At 58.4% G+C, this 24,947-nt stretch overlaps 3 protein-coding genes across 7 annotated transcripts in view; 1 reads left to right on the top strand and 2 right to left on the bottom strand.

Moving 5' to 3' along the window:
* Positions 1-58: 58 nt before the first annotated feature.
* ADD2 (adducin 2) lies at positions 59-20,135 on the bottom strand. Of its 3 annotated transcripts, XM_046903445.1 has the most exons (16): positions 20,082-20,135; positions 19,505-19,533; positions 18,842-19,034; positions 16,439-16,577; positions 13,449-13,600; positions 11,634-11,714; positions 11,399-11,548; positions 6,274-6,417; positions 6,082-6,180; positions 5,040-5,216; positions 4,695-4,943; positions 3,586-3,705; positions 3,393-3,482; positions 3,156-3,312; positions 2,986-3,084; positions 59-2,280 (listed from the first exon to the last, which is right to left on the bottom strand). In XM_046903445.1, the coding sequence occupies exons 3-16, from the start codon at positions 19,022-19,024 to the stop codon at positions 1,982-1,984; spliced, it is 2,139 nt and encodes a 712-aa protein (XP_046759401.1). In that variant the 5' UTR covers positions 19,025-19,034; positions 19,505-19,533; positions 20,082-20,135; the 3' UTR covers positions 59-1,981. The 3 variants fall into 3 exon arrangements, with proteins under 3 accessions (XP_046759401.1, XP_046759400.1, XP_015152973.2); XM_046903444.1 differs by lacking the exon at positions 20,082-20,135 and having other exon boundaries at positions 19,505-19,709; XM_015297487.4 differs by lacking the exons at positions 19,505-19,533; positions 20,082-20,135 and having other exon boundaries at positions 18,842-19,123.
* LOC107054986 (glutamine-rich protein 2-like) lies at positions 5,183-11,365 on the top strand. 3 transcript variants are annotated; one of them, XM_040651589.2, is made up of 2 exons: positions 5,183-8,211; positions 8,824-11,365. In XM_040651589.2, exons 1-2 carry the CDS (start codon positions 8,144-8,146, stop codon positions 9,800-9,802), a joined length of 1,047 nt encoding a protein of 348 aa, XP_040507523.1. In that variant the 5' UTR covers positions 5,183-8,143; the 3' UTR covers positions 9,803-11,365. The 3 variants fall into 3 exon arrangements, with proteins under 3 accessions (XP_040507523.1, XP_040507521.1, XP_040507522.1); XM_040651587.2 differs by having other exon boundaries at positions 5,183-7,895; positions 8,495-11,363; XM_040651588.2 differs by having other exon boundaries at positions 5,183-7,895; positions 8,455-11,363.
* A 218-nt stretch (positions 20,136-20,353) lies between the features above and the next one.
* Positions 20,354-24,947, bottom strand: part of LOC121112011 (factor in the germline alpha-like) — a 5,496-nt gene continuing 902 nt past the window's right edge. The window contains exons 2-5 of the mRNA XM_046903496.1: positions 23,733-24,092; positions 21,055-21,207; positions 20,799-20,910; positions 20,354-20,647 (exon numbers count right to left, since the gene is read on the bottom strand). Of these exons, the coding sequence (XP_046759452.1) occupies positions 20,544-20,647; positions 20,799-20,910; positions 21,055-21,207; positions 23,733-24,092 (729 nt within the window). The 3' untranslated portion in view covers positions 20,354-20,543. The remainder of the gene's footprint in view (positions 20,648-20,798; positions 20,911-21,054; positions 21,208-23,732; positions 24,093-24,947) is intronic.

The raw sequence follows: 24,947 nt of genomic DNA, 5'->3' as shown, positions 1-24,947 counted from the left end.
AGCACCATCACACGCAGCCACGCCCCCACCCCACCGCATCCCTCCATGGACTCTGAGCTCAGTGGGGCCGAACGCGGGGTTTATTTATGTACAGGCAGGCGTTACACAGCGCTCCCAGCAGCGACCCACAGCCCAACCCCACGGCCACCAACGCCACGGGGCCTTCAGCCATCCTCCAGTGCTGTGATGGTGCCCCAAAGCCTTTTCTTCGCCTCATCCTCCGCTCCCGGATGGCTCCGCTGCGGCCACAGCCCTGGAAAGGGGAGCCCAAAGGCCCCCATGGGGGCGGTGGTCTCAGGGGTGCTGAGGGCTGCGGTGGGGGCTGGGAGAGGAGAAAAAGCAGCAAGGGAAAATGGGGGGGTTTGGGTGACCCAGCGGGGAGAGCTGAGGGTGAACCGTGGGAAGAAAGGCTGAGGGCAGCCGAAGGGAGACCTGAATGGAGCCCTCCAGTGCCTGAAAGGACAGAGAGCGGCTTCCCACACGGCCCGATGGCAGCAGGACGAGGGGGAATGGCCGCGAGGCCGAGATGAGATGGCAGCAGGAGATTCTTTGCTCAGAGGGCAGTGAGGCACCGCTGCTGGGAGCGCCCCGGGCTGAGGGCAGGACGTGGGGCCAGGCAGCCTTTGAGGTCCCCTCCGACTTCATCCGCTCTGCCACCTTCAGCCATCACCATCCGTCACCCTGATGCCATTGAGGACGTGGGGCACAGCAAAGACCCCCAGGCTGCAAAACCCCACCGCCGGGGAGGACTCTCCTGCTGGGTTTGCCGGTCTTCCAACTGTTTGGCTTTCCCCCTTCAGAAGTCGTTTGGCACACCCCAAACTGCAGCCCCGTAAAGGAAATCGGCCCCACGTTATGCATTCCCTCCTCTCCATCTCCTGCATGCAGCAGCCCTGCGCTCTGCCTTCCATGTCCCCCCCCCAGCAGAAAAAGCCACCGAGACTTTTCCAGGCTTCAGAGCTGCTTTTTCTTCTTCCCTTCGGGTTGTATGGTGGGGGGAGCTGAGGCTGGGGAGGATCCGTGTGTGTGCTCTGCAGTGCGGAGCTGGGCTAACAGCAGTTCGGCCGTGGGGCTTCTCGTGCTCTTTATGCATACAGGCACTCATCGACGGGGTGTGTGTGTGGGGGGGGGGGGGGGGGAGCAGGGCAGTGCCTCCTACCGAAGTGAATTGGCGGCGTGCGTTCATCCCAAAGTAGCACTTAAGTGAGTGAAGTCTGCTCAGCCCCGAGGCTTTTTCTTTGTCTTCTGCGTTCTCTCTCAGGTGCGGTGCAAATAATAAAATAAAATAAAATAAAATAAAATAAAATAAAATAAATAAAAATCCTGCTGCTCTCTCCACCGAGCAGCAAACGTGAGAGTCGCGGCACCGGGGGAAGGGGACCGAAGTCGGCACAGATTGCAATCCGGGAAGGAAAGTGTCCCAGGTGCTTCTCCTTCGGGGAGAGCAATCCGCTGTGGGGCTCCGTCCCACATCACCCCGGCAAAGAGACGCCAGGGGCGAAGCCGTCGCCATCCCAGCAGAGCACGGAGCAAAACGCTTTCTTGAAAGACCCCCCCCAAAAAAGCCACAACGCCCCCTTCCCTTTCTCAAAAGCAAACGCATCCCGGCTGCGCCCCCGCGTTGCACGAGGGCTCCACGAGCAGCGGGGTGGGAGAAACAAACCTCGTAAGCCCACGCGGGTGCCTGGGAGAGATGGGAGGGGGGGTTGGGGGGGCGCTGGTGGGGGTGGGGACGCGGCGGTGGGTGCTCCCCAAGCAGCAGACGGGGGTCAAAATCTCTCGCTAAGCTCTCGGTGGCCGCCACCGAAGCGGGTGACGGGGAGGGGGGGGGGGGGGGGACGCGGTGCCTCGTACCGGGAGATCCCGGATTGTTCACCTCCGGGGTTTTTTGGCTGCGCCACGGCCAGACGCACGGCGCAGACATCTCCGTCCGGAAAGACCGGAGCCTCCTTGGGGGTGTGGGGGTGGGGGGAGGGTGGGCTCAAGATTCGATCTTTTCCTTCTTTTTGCCCTTTTTCAGGAAGGACGGGGTCCGGAATTTCTTCTTCTTCTTGGAGGGTGATTTGGAAGGTGAGCCTTCGGGGGAGACGGGCGTGCTGGTCACCGTCTCGCTCTTCTCCTTGGGGGCATCCTGCTCTGGGTTGGCCGGGGCGCTTGTCTGGTCCCCCCCTTTGCTCTCCTCGGTGCTCTGCTCCTCTTCCTTCCCATTGACCACCGCTGGAGGCTCCTTTTCGGCGGAGGAATCGGCCGGAGCTTGGCCATCCTCCGCCTTCTTATCACCTTGATAAGGGGAGAAGAGAGCGGTGAGCTCTGCGGGGCCGCCAGCCGGCATCGCCCTCCCCCGTGTCACCCCGGGCAGGAGCAGGATCCAACCCTATAAGCGCAGCGCAGCGCTCCAGGACCCGACAACACCGCATCCCTGAGCCTTTCCCCACCCCACGGGACGGAGCATCGGGCAGAGCCCTGCATCCCGGCCTCAGCAATGGAACAAAGCGGGCAACGCCAGCAAGGCAACCCGAGGCACGTCCTGCTGCAGGCGCTGAGCGGGCTGCTGGAGCCCGGCCCCTCCGTACTTACTACAGTGATAAGCATTCGGAGTCGGGGGGAACTCCTGGGGTGAAAGCGACACATGGAGGAAAGAGAAAGGAAGACGTTGTGGAGACAGACACGAGGACACCATGAGACACGATGAGACAGCCAGCAGCCCCCACCGCCGCCCCCCCCCAACCCCCCATTCCTCCTCCAACCCCTGCAGGTTGCATGCAACAGATGTACACGATGTGCGGGTAACGACGCTGGGAGTCCCCGCAGAGTCCCCCTGGTGGGTGCCCAAATCCTGCGTTGACCTTAAAGGGAGGCAGCAGGTATGGGGGCGCTGTGCATCCCCACTGCTGTGGGGCAGCACGAAGGCGCCGCTGATGTTTAATGCACTTTTTTTCCACGGGGGTTTTGCTCTTCAGCCCCCTCCGCCCTCACCCCACTCACCCTCCGGACCCTCCGGGGCTGCACTTTTGTCGGGGGATTTTGGAGACCCCGGTGGTGATTTTGGGGGGGATGCCTGGGTTTCCTCTGCCTCCTTGTCTCCTGCAGACAGACAGATGGCTACAGACCCCATAACGGGGCTTTGGGATGCACACGGCCCCCCCAGCTCTTACCGTGCAGCCCCAGCTTCTTCCTCTCCACCTCCCGCTTGTACTCCTCCAGCTCCTGGTCCGTGAGCTGGCTGAAAGGGTTCGGGGGCTCCGGCTCAGCGGGGGCCTCCTCTTGAGATGGGTTTTTGGTCTCGGCATCCCCCAAATGGCTTTCTGTGGACTGAACGCCCCCCCCCCAAATAGCAGCGTCACCTCCTGGAGCGAGGAGGAATGGGGGCCGCGGGGACATGGGGGACGTACGGGGCTGCGGCTCGTCTCGGCGATCACACTGGCCAGCAGCTGGGACTGCGGCCCCGCAGACTTCACGTCCTGGCGGTTCTGCTCACGGATCTGCAGGAGAGATGCAGAGAGAGAGGATGGGAAAACGCGGACCTGTCGTCCTTGGGACCCCCTTTGGGACCCCGCATCCGGGGCGACCCAGATGGCACCGCACCTTGTTCCTCATCTCCAGCACCTCCTGAGGGTCGGTGTAGAGGGGCACAAACTGGTTGGGGTTCTCGATGCGGATGGCGGTGCCACTGCTGCCCTTCTCCACCTCATCAGCCTTCAGCCACTGCGTGGAGCGGAGGGGGGGACCCCCAGAGATGCGTGGCATGGAGAGCAAACCCAAATGAACGCACGGCATGGAGAGAGGAAACCCCAACAGTTGCACATAATCAAGAGCAAGCCCCAGCAAATGCATGGCACCGAGGGAGGAAACCCAGAGAAATGCATGGCATGGAAAGAGGAAAGCACAATATGTGCATGGCATGGAGAAAGGAAACCCCAACAAATGCATGTCCTCAAGAGGAAACCTTAATAAATGCATGGGAACCCCAATAAGTGCATGGCAACCCCAATAAGCGCATGGCATTGAGAGAGGAAGCCCTAATAAATGCACAGCGTTGAGAGCAAACCCTGATAAAAGAACGGTTCTGAGCAGTAACTCCAATAAGTACACAGCATTAAGAGAGGAAACCTCAACAGCTGCGTGCCGTGGAGAGCAAAGCCCGATCCACATCAGCGGGAGTGAACCCCGTTTGCACGGCACTGGGAGGAAACCCCAATTAGTGCTTGGCATGGAGAAAGCAAACCCCGTCAAATACATGGCATGGAGGGAGAGGAGAACTTGATAGATGAGAGCAAACCCCAATAGATGTATGGCACGGGGAGAGCAAACCCTGACGAATGCACGGCGTGGCAAGAGGAAAGCCCAATAAATGCATGGCTCCAGGAGATGAAAGCTGGTGAACAAACACATCCTGCACAGAGGAGAGACGGTGCCAAACGTGCTGCGGGGAAAGGAAACCCCAACAAAGCACTGCGTGCTGGTGGGCTTTTAGAACGAAAGGCGCTATGGGGCAAATAAAGGCACAACAGGTGGGCACACGAAGCATTTCTCACTGCTGGACGACCCCTGCGGGCTCTCTCTGCGCACCCATTTTTGGTGGAACCAACACTCCGAGCATCCCCTACCTCCCTTTTACCAACAATCCCCCCCCCCCCAGGAGCAACCGGCCGGAGCCAAAAAAACCCCAAAGACCCCAAAGAACAGCCCCATACAGTCGTCTTGGTCTTCTGGCCTCCCTGCTGCTCCTCGGCCACGCTGACCCTCAGGTAGGTGTTGGGCGTGTTGAGCCACCGCGTCTTCTCCTTCTGCTGCTTCTGCGCGTGCTGCCGCAGCGCCGGCGTGGGCATCGCCTCCTCCTCGAAGACGAAGGCCGTCACCGTGGCAGGGATGAGCACGTCGCTTTTGGGTTTGCTTTTCTCTTGCACGAAGGGGTACCGGTAGGTGTAGCCGGTGCGGTAGCCCTGAGGAGCGGAACGGTGTTGAGTTCTGCAGGTTGTTTTCTCAGGGTGGGTCGAAGGGATGGAGGGACGGCGCCCGCTCGCCCGCAGTGCGCTCACCAGGTTGTCCAGCATCCTCATCAGGGCTTCAAATTCGTGCTCGCCCAAACGGCTCTTCTGCATGGGGCCAAAGGTGCTGCCAGCCCAGCGCACAGAGCCCACCTCGTGGGGACGGTGCTTGGCACGCTCCAGCACGATGAGGTTCTCCGCGCCGCCTGCGCTCGCCAGCGCCGACACCTGCAGCATTGCGTCGGTGGCTGAGGCTTTGCACAGCTCTGTGCATTGTGCTGGGGGCGTTGCTCTGGTGCTGAGGGCATGCGTGGTGCTGGGAGCGTTGCAATGATGGCCGAGACCATGCACAACTCAGTGCACGGTGCTGGGAGCGTTGCAGTGGTGCTGGGAGCATGCGCAGCTTTGTGTATGGATGGCGAAGGGGGTATTTCATTGGTGGCTGAGACCGTGCACAGAGCTGCGTATGGTGCAGGGGGTATTGCATGGATGGCTGAGGGCATGCATGGTGCTGGGAGCGTTGCACTGATGGCTGAGACCATGCACAACTCAGTGCATGGTGTTGGGGTATTGCACTGATGGCTGAGACCATGCACAGCTCAGTGCATGGTGCAGGGGTATTGCACTGATGGCTGAGACCATGCACAACTCAGTGCATTATGCTGGGGTATTTCATTGGTGGCTGAGACCATGCGCAACTCAGTGCAAGGGTATTGCACTGATGGCTGAGACCATGCACAGCTCAGTGCATGGTGCTGGGAGCGTTGCACTGATGGCTGAGACCATGCACAACTCAGTGCATTGTGCTGGGAGTACTGCACTGATGGCTGAGACCATACATAACTCAGTGCATGGTGCAGGGCTACTGCACTGATGGCTGAGACCATGCACAGCTCAGTGCAGGGGTATTGCACTGATGGCTGAGACCATGCACAGCTCAGTGCATTGTGCTGGGAGCGTTGCACTGATGGCTGAGACCATGCACAGCTCAGTGCATGGTGTTGGGGTATTGCATTGATGGCTGAGACCATGCCGGGCTCCATGCACCATCCCAGGGCACCGCGGGCCCCCCCATTTTGGGGGCAGCTCTCACCTGCACCTCGCAGGCTGCCTGCAGGTGGAAGATGCTGTAGAACGCCTCCTCGGCCGTGTCACCCAGCGCCAGCACCCCGTGGTTGCGCAGCACCAGGATCTGCGGTGGCAAAGGAGCATCAGCACAGCACGTGGGGCTGGGGGGGTGAACGGGGGGGGGGGGGGGTTTTACTGTGACCCCCCCCAGACCCACCTTGCAGGTGGGGCCGAGGCACTTCTGCAGCTCAACGCGGTCGGCTTCGTCCTCCACCTCACCGCGGAAGTCGAAGTAGGCGATGTCCCCCAGCAGCAGCGCGGCGCGGGAGATGGGCAGCACACCGCAGCGCATGGCTGACACCTGGGGCACAGCATGGCATGGCATGGCACGACACGGCATGGCACGACACGGCATGGCACAGCACGACACGGCATGGCACAACACGACACGGCATGGCACGGCACGGCATGGCACAACACGGCACAACATGGCACAGTGCGGCACAGCGCAACACAGCAAGGCAGAATGTGGCACAGCACAACACAGTGTGGCCCAGCAGGACACGGCACAGCTTGGCACGGCATGGCACAGTGTGGCGTGGTGAAGTGTTGCACAACACAGTGTGGCACAGCTTGACACGGGATGGAACAGTGTTGGCACAGTGTGGAACGACACGACGTGGCACGGCGTGGCACAGAACAACGTGGCATGAAGTGGCACAGTGTGGCACAACACAGCAGAGGGTGGCACAGCAATATGGCACAACACAGCCCAAGGTGGCACAGAGCAATAAGGCACAACATGGCACAAGGTGACACAATATGGCACAGTATGGCACAGCACAGCCCAAGGTGGCACAGAGCAATAAGGCACAATATGGCACAAGACAGCAGAGGGTGGCACAGCAATATGGCACAACACAGCCCAAGGTGGCACAGAGCAATAAGGCACAACACAACACAGCCCAAGGTGGCACAGAGCAATAAGGCACAACATGGCACAGCACAGCACAAGGTGGCACAGCAATAAGGCACAGCACAGCCCAAGGTGGCATAGAGCAACATGGCACAATATGGAACAACACAGCAGAGGGTGGCACAGCAATATGGCACAGTATGACACAGCACAGCAGAAGGTGGCACAGCACAGCCCAAGGGGGCACAGCAGTATGGCACAACACAGCAGAGGGTGGCACAGAGCAATATGGCACAGTATGGCACAACAGAGCCCATGGTGGCACAGAGCAACATTGCACAGTATGGCACAACACAGCAGAGGGTGGCACAGCAATATGGCACAGCACAGCCCAAGGTGGCACAGAGCAATAAGGCACAACACAACACAGCACAAGGTGGCACTGAGCAACATGGCACAACCTGGCACAGCACAGCACAAGGTGGCACAGCAATAAGGCACAACACAGCCCAAGGTAGCACAGAGCAACACAGCACAGTATGGCACAACACAGCAGAGGGTGGCACAGAGCAACATGGCAGAGTATGGCACAGCACAGCACAGGGTGGCACAGCAATATGGCACAGTATGACACAGCACAGCAGAAGGTGGCACAGCACAGCCCAAGGGGGCACAGCAATATGGCACAGCACAGCAGAGGGTGGCACAGAGCAACATGGCACAGTATGGCACAACACAGCCCAAGGTGGCACAGCAATATGGCACAGCACAGCAGAGGGTGGCACAGAGCAACATGGCACAGTATGGCACAACACAACAGAAGGTGGCACAGCACAGCACAAGGGGGCACAGAGCAACAAGGCACAAGGTGGCACAAGGAGCCACAGAGCAATATGGCACAGTGTGGCACAGCACAGCAGAAGGTGGCACAGCAGTATGGCACAACACAGCCCAAGGTGGCACAGAGCAACAAGGCACAACATGGCACAAGGTGCCACAATATGGCACAGTGTGGCACAACACAGCCCAAGGTGGCACAGAGCAATATGGCACAGTATGGCACAACACAGCAGAGGGTGGCACAGAGCAATAAGGCACAACATGACACAAGGTGGCACAGAGCAACAAGGCACAATATGGCATAGGGTGGCACAAGGAGCCACAGAGCAACATGGCACAACACAGCACAGCACAAGGTGCCACAGCACTATGGCACAACATGACACAACACAGCCCAAGGTGGCACAGAGCAACATGGCACAGTATGGCACAACACAGCAGAGGGTGGCACAGAGCAACAAGGCACAACATGGCACAAGGTGGCACAGAGCAACATGGCACAAGGTGGCACAATATGGCACAGTGTGGCACAGCAATATGGCACAGCACAGCCCAAGGTGGCACAGAGCAACATGGCACAGTATGGCACAACACAACAGAAGGTGGCACAGCACAAGGGGGCAGAGAGCAACAAGGCACAAGGTGGCACAGCACAGCAGAAGGTGGCACAGCCCAGCAGAAGGTGGCACAGCAGTATGGCACAACACAGCCCAAGGTGGCACAGAGCAACAAGGCACAACATGGCACAAGGTGGCACAATATGGCACAGTGTGACACAGCAATGTGGCACAACACAGCCCAAGGTGGCACAGAGCAACACAGCACAGTATGGCACAACACAGCAGAGGGTGGCACAGAGCAATAAGGCACAACATGACACAAGGTGGCACAGAGCAACAAGGCACAATATGGCATAGGGTGGCACAAGGAGCCACAGAGCAACATGGCACAACACAGCACAGCACAAGGTGCCACAGCACTATGGCACAACATGACACAACACAGCCCAAGGTGGCACAGAGCAATAAGGCACAATATGGCACAAGGTGACACAATATGGCACAGTGTGGCACAACACAGCCCAAGGTGGCACAGAGCAATATGGCACAGTGTGACACAGCAGTGTGGCACAACGCAGCCCAAGGTGGCACAGAGCAACATGGCACAGTATGGCACAACACAACAGAAGGTGGCACAGCACAGCACAAGGGGGCACAGAGCAACAAGGCACAAGGTGGCACAAGGAGCCACAGAGCAATATGGCACAGTGTGGCACAGCACAGCAGAAGGTGGCACAGCAATAAGGCACAACACAGCCCAAGGTGGCATAGAGCAACATGGCACAATATGGAACAACACAGCAGAGGGTGGCACAGCAATATGGCACAGTATGACACAGCACAGCAGAAGGTGGCACAGCACAGCCCAAGGGGGCACAGCAATATGGCACAACACAGCAGAGGGTGGCACAGAGCAACATGGCACAGTATGGCACAACACAGCCCAAGGTGGCACAGCAATATGGCACAGCACAACCCAAGGAGGCACAGAGCAACATGGCACAGTATGGCACAACACAGCAGAGGTTGGCACAGAGCATTATGGCACAATATGGCACAACACAGCAGAAGGTGGCACAGCAATATGGCACAGCACAGCCCAAGGTGGCATAGAGCAACATGGCACAATATGGCACAACACAGCAGAGGGTGGCACAGCAATATGGCACAGTATGACACAGCACAGCAGAAGGTGGCACAGCACAGCCCAAGGGGGCACAGCAGTATGGCACAGCACAGCAGAGGGTGGCACAGAGCAACATGGCATAATATGGCACAACACAGCAGAGGGTGGCACAGCACAGCCCAAGGTGGCACAGAGCAATATGGCACAGTGTGACACAGCAGTGTGGCACAACACAGCCCAAGGTGGCACAGAGCAACATGGCACAGTATGGCACAACACAGCAGAGGGTGGCACAGAGCAATAAGGCACAACATGACACAAGGTGGCACAGAGCAACAAGGCACAATATGGCACAAGGTGGCACAAGGAGCCACAGAGCAACATGGCACAACACAGCACAGCACAAGGTGCCACAGCACTATGGCACAACATGACACAACACAGCACAAGGTGGCACAGAGCAACATGGCACAGTATGGCACAACACAGCAGAGGGTGGCACAGAGCAACAAGGCACAACATGGCACAAGGTGGCACAGAGCAACATGGCACAAGGTGGCACAATATGGCACAGTGTGGCACAGCAATATGGCACAGCACAGCCCAAGGTGGCACAGAGCAACATGGCACAGTATGGCACAACACAACAGAAGGTGGCACAGCACAAGGGGGCAGAGAGCAACAAGGCACAAGGTGGCACAGCACAGCAGAAGGTGGCACAGCCCAGCAGAAGGTGGCACAGCAGTATGGCACAACACAGCCCAAGGTGGCACAGAGCAACAAGGCACAACATGGCACAAGGTGGCACAATATGGCACAGTGTGACACAGCAATGTGGCACAACACAGCCCAAGGTGGCACAGAGCAACACAGCACAGTATGGCACAACACAGCAGAGGGTGGCACAGAGCAATAAGGCACAACATGACACAAGGTGGCACAGAGCAACAAGGCACAATATGGCATAGGGTGGCACAAGGAGCCACAGAGCAACATGGCACAACACAGCACAGCACAAGGTGCCACAGCACTATGGCACAACATGACACAACACAGCCCAAGGTGGCACAGAGCAATAAGGCACAATATGGCACAAGGTGACACAATATGGCACAGTGTGGCACAACACAGCCCAAGGTGGCACAGAGCAATATGGCACAGTGTGACACAGCAGTGTGGCACAACGCAGCCCAAGGTGGCACAGAGCAACCTGGCACAGTATGGCACAACACAGCAGAGGGTGGCACAGCAATATGGCACAACACAGCACAAGGTGGCACAGCAATGTGGTACAGTATGGCACAACACAGCCCAAGGTGGCACAGAGCAATAAGGCACAACACAACGCAGCACAAGGTGGCACTGAGCACCATGGCACAACATGGCACAGCCCAAGGTGGCACAGAGCAACAAGGCACAACATGGCACAGGTGGCACAATATGGCACAGTGTAGCACAGCAATATGGCACAGCACAGCCCAAGGTGGCACAGAGCAACATGGCACAGTATGGCACAACACAGCCCAAGGTGGCACAGCAATATGGCACAGCACAGCCCAACGTGGCACAGAGCAACATGGCACAGTATGGCACAACACAACAGAAGGTGGCACAGCACAGCCCAAGGGGGCACAGCAACAAGGCACAACACAGCCCAAGGTGGCACAGAGCAATATGGCACAGTGTGACACAGCAATGTGGCACAGCACAGCCCAAGGTGGCACAGAGCAACACAGCACAGTATGGCACAACACAGCAGAGGGTGGCACAGCAATGTGGCACAACACAGCCCAAGGTGGCACAGAGCAATAAGGCACAACATGGCACAACACAGCAGAGGGTGGCACGGCACGATGGCACAGCATGGCACAACACGATGTCCCCCCCCCACCCCTCTCACCGCGGCCGTGGCCGGTGTGTGCAGCCGGACGATGCAGCGCGCGTCGGGGCGAGCGGCGTAGATGGCTGCGTGGAGGCTGAAGGCGCGAGCATCGGGAGCGAAGTCGGTGCTGCCCTGCTCCACCACGTCCCCCAGCACGTTCACCTTGATCTGCGGAGGGAGGGGACGCCTCAGAGCGCGGGGACACGGGGACAGTGCCGGGAGGGGGGTGGGATGGGGTGGGGGGTGCGCTCACCAGGCTGGCTGCGGTCACCTCGCTGCATGCCAACCCCTGGGGGGCCACGAGGAAGTGCTCCTGCTCTTTGCTCACCCGCAGCTTCGAGGGGGGAAAGGGGGAACATGGAAAGTCAGTAATGTGGGGAAGGGAGAGGAGAAAGGGGGGGGGGGGGGAAGGGAGGGAGAAAAAGGGGGGAAAGGGGGGGAAAAAAGGGTGGGGAAAAGGGGTGGGGAAAGGGGGGGAAAAAGGGGGGAAGGGGAGGAAGGAAAAGGGGGGGAGAAAGGGGGGGAAAAGGGGGGAAGGGAAAGGGGGGGGGAAAGGGGGGGGGAAGGGGGGAAAGGGGGGAAAGGGGGGAAAGGGGAGGAAAAGGGGGGAAAAGGGGGGGAAAAGGGGGGGAAAAGGGGGGGAAGGGAAAGGAAGGGAAAGGGGGGGAAAGGGGGGGAAAGGGGGGGAAAGGGGGGGAAAGGGGGGGAAAGGGGGGGAAAGGGAAGGGGGAGAAAAGGGGGAGAAAAGGGGGGGAAAAGGGCGAGAAAAGGGGGGGGGAAGGGAAAGGGGGGGAAAGGGGGGGGAGAGGGGGGAGAGGGGGAAGAAGGGGGGGAAGGAAAAGGGGGGGGGAAGGAAAAGGGGGGGGGAAGGAAAAGGGGGGGGGGAAGGAAAAGGGGGGGGGAGGAAAAGGGGGGGGGAAGGAAAAGGGGGAAAGGAAAGGGGGGAAAGGAAAGGGGGGAAAGGAAAGGGGGGAAAGGAAAAGGGGGGAAAAGGGAGGGAAGGAAAAAGGGGGATAAAAATAGAAATAAAATAATAAAAGTAGAAAAAAATAGGAAATAATAAAAGACTAAAAAGAGAACAATAAAAAGAGAAGAAAACAAAATAAGATGCAATGCGTAAACAGAATAAAAAGAATGAAACAGTGAAAAAGAGCGAAGAAAAGAACAAAAATAAAGGAGAAAAAATCAAAAGTAAATGAAACGAAACGATAAAAAGGAGTGAAAGGAAATGGAAAGAATAACAAATAAGTTAATAAATTAAATAATAGAAAAATAAAACGAAATAAATAAAGAAAGAGAAATAAAGTAGAAATCCAATATGAAATGGTGAGTAATAAATTAAGAAAATAAAAGAAACAAAGTAATAAATAATAAATTAATAAATTAATAAATAGCTAATTAAATAGTAAGTAAAAATAAATGAGCTGAGATGCAGCAATAAATAGTAATAAATGAAATAATAAATAAAAAGTAATTCGAGTAATCAATTAATAAATAGGAAACAAAAAGTCAGGAATATAAAACCGTTGAATAAATAAATGAGAAAAAATTAATAGAAGGGATAAAATAAAACTGTGGAGAGTGAGAGGTGAATAAAAAGGGGATATGTAAATAAAATTTAAAAGGGAAATAAATAAAACGAGTGAAATTAATACAGTAAGATGAGTTGAATAAAGAAGGAAAAGTGAGAAAAAATGGGCGAAATAAATTAAAAAATGGGTGAAATGGAAATAGCAAAATAAGCGAAATAAATTGAGCAAAATAAGCGAAATAATTACAGCAAAATTAGCGAAATAAATACAGCAAAATAAGCGAAATAAACAACCGGAATCAATAAAATAAGTGCAATCAATCCATAAAAATCAAACACGTGACTCAAAACCCAACGCCGCGCTTCCCCCCCTCCCCCCGCGAAGCGACGCGCAAGGAAAAGCCCGAAACGGCTTTAACAAAACGCCCCGAACGGCGCTGAGCCGTCGGGAGGACAAACGGACGCGTTAAAAAGCGGAGAAAAAGAGCAAAAAAAGCGAAAATCCGCGCTCCGCCCTTCCGCCGGCGCGGTGCTCACGGTGACGGCCGCGTGGCCCAGCTGCGCCCAGCCGTACAGGTCCAGCAGGCGGTGCACGCTGCCCACTTTGCAGCGCATCAAACGCTCGCCCTTGGCCAGAGCCGGAGCGTCCGGGCCGTGCAGGTCGTTGATGGGCGTCACCGCCGTCAGACCTGAGGGGACAGAGGGGACAGCGTGGGGAGATGGGGGGACAGCGGGGGGACAATGTGGGGATGCAACGTGGGGACACTGTGGGGACGCAACGTGGGGATAGCATTGGGACACAGTTTGGGATGATGGGACAATGTGGGGACACTATGGGGACACAACATTGGGACACAGTGGGGACATAGAGGGGGGACAATGTGGGGACAATGTGGGGACAATGTGGGGACAGAACACTGGGACACAGTGGGGACAATGTGGGGACACAATGTGGGGACACAATGTGAGGACACAATGTGGGGACACAATGTGGGGACACAGCGGGGACACAGCGGGGACACGATGTGGGGACACAGCGGGGACAATGTGGGGACACAACATTGGGACACGGTGGGGGGACGATATGAGGACACAGTTTGGGGATGATGGGACAATGTGGGGACACTATGGGGACACAACATTGGGACACAGTGGGGGGGACGATGTGGGGACACAACATTGGGACACAGTGGGGGGACAATGTGGGGACAGCATTGGGACACAGTTTGGGATGATGGGACAATGTGGGGACACTATGGGGACACAACATTGGGACACAGTGGGGACATAGAGGGGGGACAATGTGGGGACAATGTGGGGACAGAACACTGGGACACAGTGGGGACACAACGTGGGGACACAACGTGGGGACACAACGTGGGGACACAGTTTGGGATGATGGGACAATGTGGTAACACTATGGGGACACAACATTGGGACACAGTGGGGACATAGTGGGGACACAACATTGGGACACAGTGGGGGGACAATGTGGGGACAGCATTGGGACACAGTTTGGGATGATGGGACAATGTGGGGACACTATGGGGACACAACATTGGGACACAGTTGGGACATAGTGGGGGGGACGATGTGGGGACAATGTGGGGACAATGTGGGGACACAATGTGGGGACAGAACACTGGGACACAGTGGGGACACAATGTGGGGACAGAACACTGGGACACTATGGGGGGACACTATGGGGGGACACTATGGGGACAACATTGGGACACAGCGGGGGGATGATGTGGGGACACAGTTTGGGGATGATGGGACAATATGGTGACACTATGGGGACACAGCATTGGGACACAGTGGGGACACAGTTTGGGATGATGGGACAATGTGTTGACACTATGGGGACACAACATGGGGACACAATGTGGTGACACTAAGGGGACACAACGTTGGGACACAGCGGGGACAATGTGGGGACACAACATTGGGACACAGTGGGGGGACACAATGTGGGGACACAACGTGGGGACACAGTTTGGGATGATGGGACAATGTGGTGACACTATGGGGACACATTGGGACACAGTGGGGGGACGATGTGGGGACACAACACTGGGACACAGTGGGGGGACACAATATGGGGACACAACGTGGGGACACAGTTTGGGATGATGGGACAATGTGGGGACACTATGGGGACACAGCATGGGGACACAGTTGGGACATAGTGGGGGGATGGTGTGGGGACAATGTGGGGACAGAACACTGGGACAATGTGGGGACACTATGGGGACAACATTGGGACACAGCGGGGGGATGATGTGGGGACACAGTTTGGGATGATGGGACAATATGGTGACACTATGGGGACACAGCATTGGGACACAGTGGGGACACAGTTTGGGATGATGGGACAATGTGTTGACACTATGGGGACACAACATGGGGACACAATGTGGTGACACTATGGGGACACAACATTGGGACACAGCGGGGACAATGTGGGGACACAACATTGGGACACAGTGGGGGGACACAATGTGGGGACACAACGTGGGGACACAGTTTGGGATGATGGGACAATGTGGTAACACTATGGGGACACAACATTGGGACACAGTGGGGACATAGTGGGGACACAACATTGGGACACAGTGGGGGGACGATGTGGGGACACAATGTGGGGATGATGGGACAATGTGGGGACACCGTGGGGACACAACATGGGGACACAGCGGGGGGACACAGCGGGGGGACACAGTTTGCAGATGAGGGGACAATATGGTGACACTATGGGGACACAGCATTGGGACACAGCGGGGGGACGATGTGGGGACACAGTGGGGACACAACATGGGGACACAGTTTGGGATGATGGGACAATGTGGTGACACTATGGGGACACAACATGGGGACACAACAAGGGAATAGTGTGGGGACAATGTGGGGACAACGCAGGGGGACACACATGGGGATAGTGGGGGAACACAAAGCGGGGACAGCATTGGGATGGCGAGGGGACACAGCACTGGGACAGCGTGGGGACAATGTGGGGACACAACGTGGGGATGATTTGGGGACAATGGGGGGATCAGCATCCAGATGGCATGGGGACAGTAGGGGGACAATGTATGGTAAACATGGGGACAGAAGGAGGACACAACATGGGGATAGAAGGAGGACACAGCATGGGGACAAGGTGGGGACAACACGGGGACAATAAGGGGATGCACTGTGGGGACAACACGGAGACGATGCGGGGACAACGGGGGGACACAACGTGGGGACGGTTGGGGGACAACGGGAGGACAGCAGGGACACAACGTGGGGACAAAACACCGGGAGAGCGGAGAGAGAGCGTGGGGGGAGATGTGGGGACAACGTGGGGACAACGTGGGGACACAGCATGGGGACAGCAGCACCCCGTCCCCCCCACCCCTCTCCCACCCTTCCCATTGGGAATGGAACATTGAGCACCCAGCGCTGTTCTCTGACCCGGAGCTTCGGAAGCGCACCCCCAAATCCTTCGCCTTTCATCCCAAAAGCCCCCCACCCCATAGCCGTACCCATAGGAGAGGTGGGGAGGGCAGCGGGGGACGTGGTGGCCACGAAGTCGGCGATCTGCCGCAGGGCCCACACGTGGGACGAATTGTTCCCCTTCTTCATCTGCTCCTGGATGAGGCTCTCCAACTCCTCCCTGAAAGACTGCGGAGAGCGGTGTCACCGTCCCCCGACGGCGCCCGGAAAGGGGACATTCGGTGGCACCGCGGTGGTGGCATCTCCAGATGGGTGGTGGCATTTTGGGGGGGGGGGGGTTGGGAGGGGGGGAAGCGGTGGTGCCGTGGTGGTGACGTCACTGAGTTGGTGGTGGTGCCAATGGGGATAGTGATGTCATGGTGACGTCAGCAGCCTGGTGGCATGGGGATGGTGACGTCATGGTGACATCACCAACTTGGTGCCATGGGGGTGGTGACGCCATGGTGACATCACCAACTTGGTGCCATGGGGATGGTGGCACCATGGTGACGTCAGCAGCTTGGTGGCATGGGGATGGTGACGTCATGGTGACATCACCAACTTGGTGCCATGGGGATGGTGATGTCATGGTGACGTCAGCAGCCTGGTGGCATGGGGATGGTGACGTCATGGTGACATCAGCAGCCTGGTGGCATGGGGATGGTGACGTCATGGTGACATCACCAACTTGGTTGCGTGGGGATGGTGACGCCATGGTGACGTCACCAACCTGCTGGCGTGGGGACGGTGACATCATGGTGACGTCAGCAACTTGGTGGCATGGGGATGGTGATGTCATGGTGACGTCAGCAGCCTGGTGGCATGGGGATGGTGACGTCATGGTGACATCACCAACTTGGTTGCGTGGGGATGGTGACGCCATGGTGACGTCACCAACCTGCTGGCGTGGGGACGGTGACATCATGGTGACGTCAGCAACTTGGTGGCATGGGGATGGTGATGTCATGGTGACGTCAGCAGCTTGGTGGCATGGGGACGGTGACATCATGGTGATGTCACCACCTTGGTGGCATGGGGATGGTGCTGCCATGGTGATGTCAGCAACTTGGTGGCATGGGGATGGTGATGTCATGGTGACGTCAGCAGCCTGGTGGCATGGGGATGGTGACGTCATGGTGCCGCCAGCAACTTGGTGGCGTAGTGGTGGTGACGTCATGGTGACATCACCAACATGGTGGCATGGGGGTGGTGGTGGCACCATGGTGACATCAGCATCATGGTGACATCACCAGCGTGGTGACACCACCAGATGGGGGGGACACGCCCTGCACCTACACAGAGCGGCGTTCCCTTTAGGGCAGAGGGGACATTTGGGGACAGAAGGGAAGGATGGGGTGGAGTCAGAAGGAATATTTGGGTTCAGAAGAGACGTGGATGGAGCAGGGGGGACATTTGGGGTCAGGAGGGGTGGGATGGAGCTGGGATGGGGCAGGAGGAACATTTGGGGTCAGGAGGAATATTTGGGGTCAGGAAGGATGATGGATCCAGGATACGGCAGGAAGAACGTTTTGGGGTCAGGAGAGATGGGATGGGGCTGGGATGGGAAAGGAGGAACATTTGGGGCCGAGAAGGAATGGGATGAGAGGGGGATGGGGACAGAAGGGATGCGGATCGGGAAGGAAGAACATTTGGGGTCAGGAAGAATGGAATGGGTACGGGATGGGAAAGGAGGAGCGTGTGGAGTTATGGGGGATGGGATGGGGCAGGAAGAAGGGGATGGGACAGGAGGAATGTTTGGGGTCAGGAGGGGTGGGGAGGGTTTGGGATGGGGCAGGAAGAACATTTGGGGACAGAAGGAACATAGATGGGACAGGAGGAACATTTGGGGCCAAGGAAGGATGGGATGGGGCTGGGATGGGGCAGGAGGAACATTTGGGGTCAGAAAGGGTGGGATGGGGCTGGGATGGGACAGGAGGAACATTTGGGGTCAGGAAGGGTGGGATGGGGCTGGAGGAACATTTGGGATCAGAATGGACATGGATGGGGCAGGAGGAAGATTTGGGGTCAGGAAGGGTGGGATGGAGCAGGAGGAACATTTGGGGTCAGAATGGACATGGATGGGGCAGGAGGAAGATTTGGGGTCAGGAAGGGTGGGATGGAGCTGGGATGGGACAGGAGGAACATTTGGGGTCAGAATGGACATGGATGGGACAGGAGGAACATTTGGGGTCAGGAAGGGTGGGATGGGGCTGGAGGAACATTTGGGATCAGAATGGACATGGATGGGGCAGGAGGAACATTTGGGGTCAGGAAGGGTGGGATGGAGCTGGGATGGGACAGGAGGAACATTTGGGGTCAGAATGGACATGGATGGGGCAGAAGGGGTGGGACGGAGCAGGAGGAAACGTTTGGGGCCAAGGAGGGGCGGGATGGGGCAGGAGGGCCGCCTGGGGCCAAGGAGGCCATTTTTAGGGTCGGGGGCCGCCGCTCACCGGGCTCTGTAGGATCATGGTGACCCTCTTCTTCTGCTCCATCATGTTGAAGTCCTGCCGCAGGTCGGCTGCCATGTTGCGCTCCCGCAGGTATTCGGGGTCATCCTCGGGGAAGCGCTCGAAGTATCGGGGTCCGGGGGCGGGGGGGGAAGGGGGGGGTTCGGGGCTGGCAGCTGTGCTCATCCCGGCGGCCCTACAGACAGCAGGACGTGCAGTGGGCCCCCATTGCTGCCCAAATCGCCCCACAGCGCCCCGGTTCCCATTGCAAACAGAGCCAGAGAGAAGCACGGGGGGGGGGGGACAGCCCCCGCCTGCGCCCTATAGATAAGGGCTCCGCCACCCCCCGCCCTGTGTGGGGTGATGGGATATGGGGGGAGGGGGGGAATAGGGGGGAAACCTTGGGGAAATGGGGTGAATGCTGCGCCCCCAATACTGCCATTGGGATATTTTGGGGGGGGGGGGAGCACCACACCCATCCCCCCCCCCCCCATGCAAAGCACCCCCCACCCAGCACTGGGAATGCACGCAGGGCCCCAAAACCCAAATCACTCTTTAAACCCCAACCCCCCCCCCCCCCCCAAATCCCCCCCCAGGGGCGTTCATCCACAACACCACGCAGCCCTCATGCAGCCCCCCCACCTCCCCCCCCCCAACGTCACCCACCTGCAGCGAGCGCTGACCCACAGCTGTTCCTATGGCAATAATAACGGGGGCGGTTCAGTGCCCCCCCCCCCCCCCTCCCCACTCAGCATTAAAGCAGAATTGGGGGGGGTTGTTGGGATATTATGGGGTGCCCCCCCCCCCTCACCACACCCAACCCCTCTGCGGCACCGCAGAGCGCAGCGCTGAGGTTGGCGGACGGATGGATGTGGGGGGGGGTGGAAAAAGGGCGATTCCCTCGGGGGGGGGCACGGCCCTACAGCTCCACAACGCGATGGACGGGGGAAAAAAGGATGGGGGGGGGGGGGGGAGGGGGGCATTCCCTGTTTGTGCGTTAGGATGAAGCCGGGGGTGGGATGCGCCCCCCCCTCCCCCACCCACATAGGGATGCGAACAAAAGAATAGAGATATATGGGGGGGGGGAATAGGGGGAGGCGAACGCAGGTGACCCCCCCGCCCCCCTCAGCATCCCCACCTCGCGACCCCCCCCCCCCCCCCCCCCCCCCCCCCCCCCCCCATCCCTTATTGTTATACGGGGTGGCGCCCAGCAGGTGCATCCCCCCCCCCCCCCGCACCCCACCTCTCAGCGCATCTCCCACACGTGACAGCGCCCGACGGGGACACGCGTGGCTCTGCGCCCCCCCCCGCCCCGACCCCCCCCCTCCCCGTCCCCACTCGGCGCTGACAAGAGCCCCTCCCCCGCTCCGGAGCTCCCCCTGCCGACTCAGCCCCACAACGCATTCCCCCCCCCCCCCCCCCCATCATCCCATCCCCCCCCCCCCCCCAACCCGCGAGTGGGCGAACCCAATCCCACCCCCCCCCCCCCCAAAAAAAAAAAACCCCAAAACCTCATTAAGTCAGTGCGCGTTTAATGAGCGCACCCACCTGGGGCGCAGCGCAGGTGCCGGAGCCCAATTACGCTTTAAATGAGCAATTAAAGGCACCGCCTCCCTCCCACCCCTCCCCCCCCCCGCCCCATACAGCGCTACGGGGACGCGGAGCCCCCATAGGATCAATGTTGGGGGTGGGGGGGGGGGGGGGATCAATTCTGTTTCGGGGGCACCGAAAGCATCGCGGAGACATCGCCGTCACTGCGGGTCCCCCCCCAAATCTCCATTGATTTCCTCAGGGATGAGCCGGAAGCGCCTGGAAAAGAGACGATATTTCTCACCCAAAGGGTTTGGGGGGGGGGGGTCTTTGGGGGGGGGGGGGGTCGGGCTGATTTGCCCCCCCCCCCCCCCCCCAAAAATAAAGCCACCACCCAGGCCCACCCCCCCCCCCCCACGTCCCAACTCACCGCCTGCAGCCGCCCCTCGCAGGGCTGGGAACCCCACGGACGCGGTTGGGGGGCACACGGGGGCCGACCGCCCCCCCCCCGGGGTCACCTCGCGGCCGCCCCCCGCTCCGTCCTGCCGAAACGGAAGGCTTTATTCACCCCAAAACAAATCAGAGCGGGGGGGGGCATTGGGGGGCTGCACAACAGCACAGAGCAGCCCCGAAATTCCCCCTTTAGGACCCCCCCCCCCCCACGCGGTATTTTTGGGGGGGGGTACCTGCAGCCCCCCCGTGTCCCGCAGCACACCCCGCAGCAGGCGGATGTATTCGGCGGCCGCCCGGAGGGTGTCGGCTTTGCTGGGTCTGCGGTCCCGCGGCACCAACGGCACCAACGCCTTCAGGGCTGAGAAGCCGCTGTTCAGATTCCTGATCTGTAGGGGGGAGAGACCCCAACCCACCTCAGCACCGCCCCGACCCCAAAGCAGCCCCCACCCCAAAGCAGCCCCCACCCCAAAGCAGCCCCCACCCCAAAGCAGCCCCCACCCCAAAGCAGCCCCCACCCCAAAGCACACGGTGATGCCCCATCCCAAATCAACACTGACCCCAAAGCCCAAGGGCAAGCCCAGAGCCCCGACCCCAAAGCCCAAAGAGCAAGCCCAGAGCCCCCACCCCAAAGCAGCCCCCACCCCAAAGCAGCCCCCACCCCAAAGCAGCCCCCACCCCAAAGCAGCCCCCACCCCAAAGCAGCCCCCACCCCAAAGCAGCCCCCACCCCCAAAGCAGCCCCCACCCCAAAGCAGCCCCCACCCCAAAGCAGCCCCCACCCCAAAGCAGCCCCCACCCCAAAGCAGCCCCCACCCCAAAGCACACGGTGATGCCCCATCCCAAATCAACACTGACCCCAAAGCCCAAGGGCAAGCCCAGAGCCCCGACCCCAAAGCAGCCCCCACCCCAAAGCCCAAAGAGCAAGCCCGCAGCCCCCACCCCAAAGCAGCCCCCACCCCAAAGCAGCCCCCACCCCAAAGCAGCCCCCACCCCAAAGCAGCCCCCACCCCAAAGCAGCCCCCACCCCAAAGCAGCCCCCACCCCAAAGCAGCCCCCACCCCAAAGCAGCCCCCACCCCAAAGCCCAGGGCAAACTCTAACCCCAAATCAACCTTGACCCCAAACCCCAGAACCCTAACATCAGCTCTGACCCCAAAGCACAGGGTGATCCTCAATCCCAAATCAACACTGACCCCGAAGCCCAAGGGCAAGCCCAGAACCCAGACCCCAAACCCTACTGACCCCAAACCAGCCCTGACCCCAAACGCCAGGGCAAACTCTAACCCCAAATCAACCCCGACCCCAAAGCCCATGGTGCATCCTGACCCCAAACCAATATTGACCCCAAAGCCCAGAACCCCAACATCAGTTCTGACCCCAAAGCACACGGTGATCCTCAATCCCAAATCAACACTGACCCCAAAGAGCAAGCCCAGAGCCCCGACCCCAAAGCCGCCACGACCCCAAACCCCAGAATCAAACCCCCCAAATCAATATTGACCCCAAACCCCAGAACCCCAACATCAGCTCTGACCCCAAAGCACACGGTGATCCTCAATCCCAAATCAACACTGACCCCAAAGCCCAAAGAGCAAGCCTAGAACCCCGACCCCAAAGCCGCCACGACCCTAAACCCCTGGGCAAACTGTAACCCCAAATCAATATTGACCCCAAACCCCAGAACCCCAACATCAGCTCTAACCCCAAAGCACACGGTGATGCCCCATCCCAAATCAACACTGACCCCAAAGCCCAAGAGCAAACCCAGAACCCACACCCCAAACCCTACTGCACACTCTGACCCCAAATCAATATTGACCCCAAACCCCAGAACCCCACCCCCAAACACCAGGGTGAACCCCTATCCCAAACCAACACTGACCCCAAAGCCCAAAGAGCAAGCCCAGAACCCACACCCCAAACCCCACTGCACACCCTGACCCCAAACCAGCCCTGACCCCAAACCCCAGGGCAAATTCTAACCCCAAATCAATATTGACCCCAAACCCCAGAACCCCAACATCAGCTCTGACCCCAAAGCACAGGGTGATCCTCAATCCCAAATCAACACTGACCCCAAAGCCCAAGGGCAAGCCCAGAACCCACACCCCAGAACCCAAGAACCCTGATCCCAAACCCCACAACCCTGACCCCAAGCCCCCAGTCCCAAACTCCAGGGTGAACCCTGACTCCAAAATCCATGTTGACCCCAAAGGCCAAGAGCAAACTCTCACCCCAAACCCCAGGGCGAACCCTGTCCCTAAATCAGCCCTGGCCCCAAATCCCAGAATCCTCACCCCAAACTGCAGGGCAAACCCCAACCCCAAATGAACCCCAAACCCCAGGGTGAACCTCAACCTCCCGTCAGCATCGACCCCAAAACCCCGACCCCAAACCCCCAGGAACCCCGAAGCCCTGATAACTGCGAGTCCTCAAACCCATAACTCGCAGTGACCCCAACCCCAAATAACTGTAGACTCCAAGAACCTCAACCCCAAAAACCCTGACCCCAAACATCCACGGGCGCAGTAAACGCAGACCCCGGGATCCCTGTCCCCTAAATAAGCTCTACAAACCACAACTCCCAATAACCACAGACCCCCAAAAAACCCCAACCCTAAATGGCTGGGAGCCCCAAAACCATAACCCCCAGTAACCCCAACCCCCTAAAAACCATAGGCCCTAAGACCTGTGCGCCCATTAACTGCAGCCCCCCATAACCACGATCCCCCCACCAACAGCAGACCCAGACCCACAAACCCCCACCAACCCCAATAACTGTGAGCCTCCATAACCCTGACCCCACACTCACCCCAAATGGATGGAAAAGCCAAACCCCACAACGCATCCCCCATGCACCACCAAGACCCCCCAACACCCCCAACCCTTTGGGGTTCCCGGGGGACCCCTCACCCTCTCCCTTTCTTTGGCATTGGCCGCACGCCGCCTCTCCAGGACCCCCTCGGGGTCCCCCAAGGCCTTATAGGCCCCATTGGGGCCGCGGCGCAGGCGGGTGATGGGGGCGGCGTGGGGCGGGGGGCCGTGCTGATGGCTGAGCAGCACAGCCAGCACCTCGGGGGGGGGAGTGGGCAGCAGCACCCCCGGCACGCCCCGCTGATCCCCATAACCGAGCTGTAGGGTCAGAACCAGCAGGGAAAGCAGCTCGTCTAAAAAAACCCTATAAAAGGCCTCGAAGTGCCTCTTAAATACCCCGGGCCTAACGGGGGCTGCACCTGGCGCGCAGCTGGGGGTAACGAGCAGCGCCCCTTTCCCCTAATTTCCCCTAATTAGTGCTCGTTTGGGGGCTGCACCGCTGCGCTCCATCCCTATCGGCCCTAAGATGAGCTCATGAGGCAGAGTGACCCCAAAGCTTAAAGTCCTGAATAAGGAAAGCCCTGAATAGGAAAGTGGGGGTATCTGGTTTGGGATTGTGGGTGTTGGGGGTATCAGTTAAAGGGGGGATCTGGTTTTGGGGTTGTGGGTATTGGGGGTATCAGTTATTGGGGGTATCTGGTTTGGGGTCGTGGGTATTGGGGGTATCAGTTATTGGGGGTATCTGGTTTTGGGGTTTCAGTTATTGGGGTATCTGGTTTTGGGGTTTCAGTTATTGGGGGTATCTGGCTTTGGGGTCGTGGGTACTGGGGGTATCTGGTTTTGGGGTTGTGGGTATTGGGGGTTTCAGTTATTGGGGGTATCTGGTTTTGGGATTGTGGGTATTGGGGGTATCTGGTTCTGGGGTCATGGGTATTGGGGGCATCAGTTATTGGGGGTATCTGGCTTTGGGGTCGTGGGTATTGGGGTTATCAGTTACTGGGGGTATCTGATTTGGGGATTGTGGGTTTTGGGGGTATCTGGCTTTGGGGTCGTGGGTACTGGGGGTAACTGGTTTTGGGGTTGTGGGTATTGGGGGCATCAGTTATTGGGGGTATCTGGTTTTGGGGTTTCAGTTATTGGGGTATCTGGTTTTGGGGTATGGGTATTGGGAGCATCAGTATTGGGGGTATCTGGTTTGGGGGTCATGGGTATTGGGGTTTCAAGTTATTGGGGGTATCTGGTTTGGGTTTAGGTATTGGGGTTATCAGTTATTGCGGGGTATCTGGTTTTGGGGTCATGGGTATTGGGGGGTTC

Source organism: Gallus gallus, chromosome 22, assembly GCF_016699485.2.
Source record: "Gallus gallus isolate bGalGal1 chromosome 22, bGalGal1.mat.broiler.GRCg7b, whole genome shotgun sequence".
Taxonomy (NCBI): Eukaryota; Metazoa; Chordata; class Aves; order Galliformes; family Phasianidae; genus Gallus; species Gallus gallus.
Note: the sequence above shows the minus strand (reverse complement) of the source record. Positions and strands in the feature narration are given on the sequence as shown.